This window comes from Lathyrus oleraceus, chromosome 4 (assembly GCF_024323335.1).
Source record: "Lathyrus oleraceus cultivar Zhongwan6 chromosome 4, CAAS_Psat_ZW6_1.0, whole genome shotgun sequence".
NCBI lineage: Eukaryota > Viridiplantae > Streptophyta > Magnoliopsida > Fabales > Fabaceae > Lathyrus > Lathyrus oleraceus.
In genome coordinates, this window is record NC_066582.1 from 49,128,462 (window position 1) to 49,134,645 (window position 6,184).

At 39.3% G+C, this 6,184-nt stretch overlaps 1 protein-coding gene across 1 annotated transcript; it reads right to left on the reverse strand.

The window, feature by feature from the left end:
• Window positions 1-1,136: 1,136 nt before the first annotated feature.
• Window positions 1,137-1,604, reverse strand: LOC127135952 (uncharacterized). Its single transcript, XM_051062572.1, has one exon. The coding sequence runs from the start codon at window positions 1,602-1,604 to the stop codon at window positions 1,137-1,139; it is 468 nt and encodes a 155-aa protein (XP_050918529.1).
• Window positions 1,605-6,184: the final 4,580 nt, after the last annotated feature.

Sequence of the window (6,184 nt, forward strand, 5' to 3'; positions counted from 1 at the left end):
TTGAGCCCATTGCTTGCATATAGTGTGTGCTACTTGTGCTTGTGTGTTTGCTTTAGCTTGCTTCCTGTGCAAGTTAGGTTTGCTTTAGCTTGCTTCCTGTGCAAGTTAGGTTAGGTGTGGCTTGCTTCCTGTGCAAGTCATGTTTAGGATAGGCTTGCTTCCTGTGCAAGTTAGCTAGAAACCTTAACTTAGGGATGATTTTGCATGACAACATCTAGGCTCGAGTCGTAGTCTCCCTAGTGTTGTGTCTCCCTCTGTTATCTGGTTAGGCTAGTCCTTGTCCCTCTGTAGGGGAACTACGTCGCCCTGATCCTCATACCAGATGAGGTACGTAGGCAGGAGTTGAGCTGATCTCTCCGGGCGCCTGTGTCTTTGTTTTGTCTTGTTGTGTGCTTGGAAGCTGATGTAAGTCCATCGAGTGGCATTTGGGTTCCAGTGTGGGTTTGTTGGTTCGGATGCTGATGTAAGTCCAGTGATTGGCATTCAGGCTCCACGTTTGCCTTTGCCAGTGTTTGTTTGTGTGCGTGTCAGCCGAGCTACGAGTGCTCTGATTCTCCTCTCGTCCGAGAAGATACGTATGCATAGGGTGCGATACCCTAGCGAGCATGTGTCGTTTCCCCAGTCCGAACTACTTCGACTCTGATGTCTATGCCTGATAGACTAAGTAGGCCCAGGATGCGATATCCTGCCGAGTCAGTTTCAGTCTTGTCTGTTTTCTCGTGTCTCTTTCAGCCAGTGTGTGTGTTTTGAGCAGTGTTTTAGCAACCATTTCCTTCCTTTAGTGCGTGGATCCCGTCGAGTACGACGGATGCGTAGGGGTGCTAATACCTTCCCTTCGCATAACCGACTCCCGATCCCATTCTCTTTGGTCGCGAGACCATGTCTTTTCCAGGTTTACTCTGAGCGTTTCCTTTCCCTCTTTTGGGATAAATAACGCACGGTGGCGGCTCTGTTGTTCTTGTTTTCCCGCCGGTTTTTCGCGTAATGCGACACATGCTGCACTTGTTTTCCTTTTAAAAATTGAGGTCTAGGCCTAAAATGGTTACCTGGCCTTCCCTGGTCCTCCTGTCCAATCCTATACTGATCCCTTTCTTCTTGAACTTTCTTTAAACTGTTCTCAGCCACATAGCATTGCCTTAGCAATTCAACATAAGTAGTGATTCTCTTTGAGAAACACTATGAGAAATTTCACCTCTTAAACCAAAAAGGAATTGATCGATCTTCCACTTCTCATCTGGTGTGTACATGGCCTGTCTAGAATAAGCAACCATATCTTCAAACTTTTCAGCATACATAGCTACTGACATATTACCCTGTCTAAGCTGCTGAAACTCAAATTCTTTCTGAGTCCTCAAAGAGCTAGGAAAATACTTATCTAGAAAAGTAGTATTAAAATGCTCCCAATCCCTAGGTACTCCTTGATTGGTCATAAGATTCAAAGCGCTTTCCCACCACCTCACAACAGGACCCCTCATCATGTGAGAAGAAAACACAACTTTATTCTCTTCACTACAATGCACTATCTGAAAAATCCTCTCCATGCTGGTTACCCACTCATGAGCCTTCACAGGATTTAATCCATCATGGAACTCAAAAGGATTCATGCGAAAGAAATCTCGGAAACTACCACATGCAACTTCTTGTGGAACCCCTTGAGGATGAAGACCACTATTCAACTATTGCATCATCTGATGCATGAATTGGTTCTGTTGTTGCTGCATCTGTTGCAGAAACTGAGGCCAGTGAAAACCTTTACTACCACTTGGTGGTTCTGAATCTGAATTTTGAGTTATGGGTCTACCACGACCTCTGCATCTGTCAGCCATGATCCTGAAGGTCATACAAATAGAATTAAGTTGATCAGGCTCAATACTATGAATATAACATCAAGGACAATGATGACAACCCACATATGAGGCAAAAAAGAATACTTATAATATCTCATGGCTAGGTCGAGGATACGACCTTCTCTGATACTAATTGTAACACCCACATATAATATATGTCTAGAATACATATTATACATAGCGTAATACTAGTACTGAAATACATAAGCGCCTAGCAGAAATAGTGTACATATTACATGCCCAAAAGAAAACACTACATGACACTAAATATACACAAAGGTGCCCTGAATAAAACTAGGAACTAGATCATTGTAGAATGATCTCAAAGTATCTACACACACGGAGAAGCCATAAAAAACATCAGGTAAGCAAGACATCACTCTGTCTTGTCCTTACCCGTCGCCTGCTCGGAACTACCTGAAAAATAATCAACAACATGGGGTGAGATAAAAATCCCAGTGGGTTTTCTTTCTTATGGCCCACTCGGCTCTACATGGTTTTCTAATCAATATGCAACTTAAGTCAACAAGGAAAAAAGACTTAAGTGATGGGGAAAAGTCTCGTAATGTATGGCAACATGCTCTTGAGTTCTCACAACTCAAATAAGTAGCTATTCAGATTCACAAAACATCAATCCCTGAGCGGACCTACGTCTACGACAAGCTCAGTTCATGCATTGTCGTATGATTCGACATTCGCGGTGGATATCGGGTCCTCTATGAGTTCCAAACTCAATCCAAGCGACCGTCACCCGTATGGGACTCTAACCCACTTTGGGTATCTTTCACTGTATGAGCCTCTAACCCACTTTGGTGTCCACCTATCCCCCATGTCCGCCATGGTTGGGGCTCAAACCCAATTGAGGCACGAATCATTGGAGTCACATCCCACAGCTTACTCATCTAAGCATCTCAAATAGGGATGTACACCATCAAGGGTAAAACATTATGAATACATGATCAATTCCATTAAACATAACTAGATTCATCAATCACTGGTGATTTCATTCACCAATATACAATCAATAACAATGCATGTTCCATACAAAGCGTCTCACTCTCAAATATATCACCCATTCATTTACACGACCTTCACATAGGTATCGTATGAATAAATGTTGCTTTCTACTGTTATCTAAGTTACATGTCTAACTTATAGCCTAAAAATGATCCCTAGGTTAACTCACTTGATTCGTTATGTAATTGTCACATTTAACATTGATTCAATATAAGTATAACATGACAAGTGATAATAGTTGATGCAATACATTTAGGAACATAAAGAAATGAGATTTGAAGGTTTAAGCATGAGCCAATCGATTGGTTAGGGAGGCCCAATCGATTGGTCTATCTCACATATCTGTTTTTCAAAGAATGCAGAGGATCAATCGATTGATGTTGTGTGTCAATCGATTGACAGCTATAAGAATTTCCAATTTTCAAGTCAGTAAGTTCATGCAATCGATTGGAGTCCAATATCAATCGATTGGTCCTGTAAAAGATTCATTTTCTTCAATACAGAAAGATAATACAATCGATTGGTCCCGAACATTGTTCACTTTCCATAACTCAGAAACTCCATTTAATCGATTGGTCTGGAAAAGACTCCAGAACCAATCGATTGGTTCCTGCACAAATCAAAATTTCTTCTACACAACCACATAGTTTTCAACCTGCATAATATGTTTCATTTCTAGCAACCAATCTCTTCTCATAATCATGAAAACATATCAACAACACTTTCAAAGCCACAACCACATCATTATATCACCAGAATCCAACAAATACAAGAACACAAATAGAAGCATCATCAGTGGAGGTTCACATGTTTCATGGAGAAACTTATTATAATATCATCTATCATACTATCAAATTCATGGTTCATCAAAACCTAACTTCTAAATCTAAAGTTATACCTTGAACCCACCTTAGGAATGGAAGAGGAGAAGTTATTGAGGATGAGGAGATGTAATAAGATGATGAGCCCGTTCTTCACAGTTCTTCTTGCTCATACTCTTCTCAAGCTTATCTTCCTTCACTCTCTAACTTTTCCATTTCCTCTGCAAGTGCTTCTACTGATATGTGGAAATGAGACATAGAACATGTATTACTACATGTGATTGGTAAGAGGCCACTAGGTGAGAACATGTGGACAACAAGAGTTGAAATATTCGTGTGGATAGAAAGTGGGTAGGAGTAGTAGAAAATATCTTAAGTGATACCACATTTAGATAATTACTCTACTAGAGCAATTAACCCATTATTAGTGTAACCAAAATGTCCCAATTAATAAAAGGTCAGTCCCAAATATGATTAATTAAGTCAATCCGAGTTCATTATTCCCTATATTTATCCCAACTGATAAATTTTAGAGCACATAGGAACTCAGTTGATCTCAATTAATAGGAATTTGAGTATTTAAGGAAATACATGGTATTACATTTTTAGTACCTTGTTGAATTGTCTTCCTAGAAGAACAATAGCATTAGTCATTCCTTCACCGGCATCCAAGTCACATTGGTTTTCTTCATCTTCAGTGTTGGATACAAAAGCTATGCTCTTGTTTTTCTTTTCAGATTTGTCACTGATACCCAATTCAAAGGTTTGGAGAGACCCAATAAGTTCATCTACTCTCATGATGCTGATGTCTTGAGCTTCTTCAATTGCTGTAACCTTCATGTCAAATTTCTTAGGTAGAGACCTTAGAATTTTTATCACCAGTTTTTATTCTGACATCTTTTCTCCCAAACACTAGATGAATTAGCTATTTCAAGAATACTCATGTGAAATCATGAATATTCTCATCATCTTTCATCTTTCATATCTCAAATCTGGTAGTGAGGATCTGAAGTCTAGGCATCATCACTTTGGATGTGCCTTCTTGAGTATTTCTAAGGATCTCTCATGTGTCTTTATCTATAGTACAAGTATTTATCAACCTGAACATGTTTTCGTCAACACCATTGAATATGGCATTCAAAGCAATGGAGTTTCCAAGAGCCAATTCATCTTCTTCCTTAGACCAATCCTCTTCAGGTTTCAGATCAGCAGTAGCCTTCCCATATTTGTCATTCACTACAGGATGTTCCCATACCTTAATGAAAACTTTCCATGTCTTGTCATCCATGGATTTAAGAATGCCACCATCCTTGCCTTTCAATAGTCACAGTTTGATCCATCTAAGATAGGGGGTTTGTTGATAAATCCTCCTTCCTTGTCCATGTACCATAAAGTATCTTCCTCGGATCTCTCCCTAAAACAGAGCAGATGCCTGCTCTGATACCAACTGAAATTCTAGTATGCAGATCCTGGATGTCGTACACGATGTCACGATAACAGGGTCAACATATTATCACACCATAAAAATATTAGGATTTAAATAACAGTACGATAGGAAGTAACATAGTAATTTGTTAATCCATTTCAGTGCAACATCACATACATTTAGGGGCTACTAAGCCAGAAAGGAAATCTACTATAACAAAATTAGTTTGAAGTCTTAAACAACCTCAGGTTTTATAGACTTCTCACCTAATCTCTACCCGTGGATGTTTCTATCTAAGACTCTCATAGATATGAGATCCATCTCACTTCCCTTCAACCATACAACAACTTATAACAGAAAAACACAATCTAATTAATGCTATGTATAATGTATATTCTAGACGTATATTATACAGGGTATTATAGTTGGTATCAGAGCAGGTTGATTCTCGACCTAGCCTTGAAACATCATAAGTAAATCTATTCCTGCCTCATATGTGTGTTTAGCCAACATGATTCTTAATATCACTATAAGTAGTATTGGACCTGATCAACCTAAGGTTATGTGCGTGGTGTAACACGGTGGGAGAACTGACTTTAGTTAAATGTTGCAGATAGCAGAGTCGCCACCGACTTTTATTTTATCCAAAAGGAAAGGACATAAAAGAACAGAAAGACCTTAAAAAGATTTTGAGTTCGGGGGGTAGGTTATACAAAGGGAAGGTATTAGCACCCTTTATATCCATGGTTATCCATGGGCTCTTAGTTACTTAGATCACTTTGTTTGTTTGCAAGAGTGTAGTGTGTGATTAGAAAAATTCTTTAAGTACTTAGTAATGACCCTCGTATGGGTGTATACAAAGCCTAGTTTAGAATTGTGAGGTGTAAAAGTAATTTTGAAAAGTGTGAGCAAGTAACTATGAGATACCTACCCTAGATTAAGTCTTTCGTGTTCTCGTATTCTTTCAATGGTAAGGTGTCCCCTATTATTAAGGAATAGGTAGTCATTACTTTGGATGTGTTTAAAGGACGGGCGTAGGGTCATCGTATGGTCAATGAAGGCAACATAAGGGG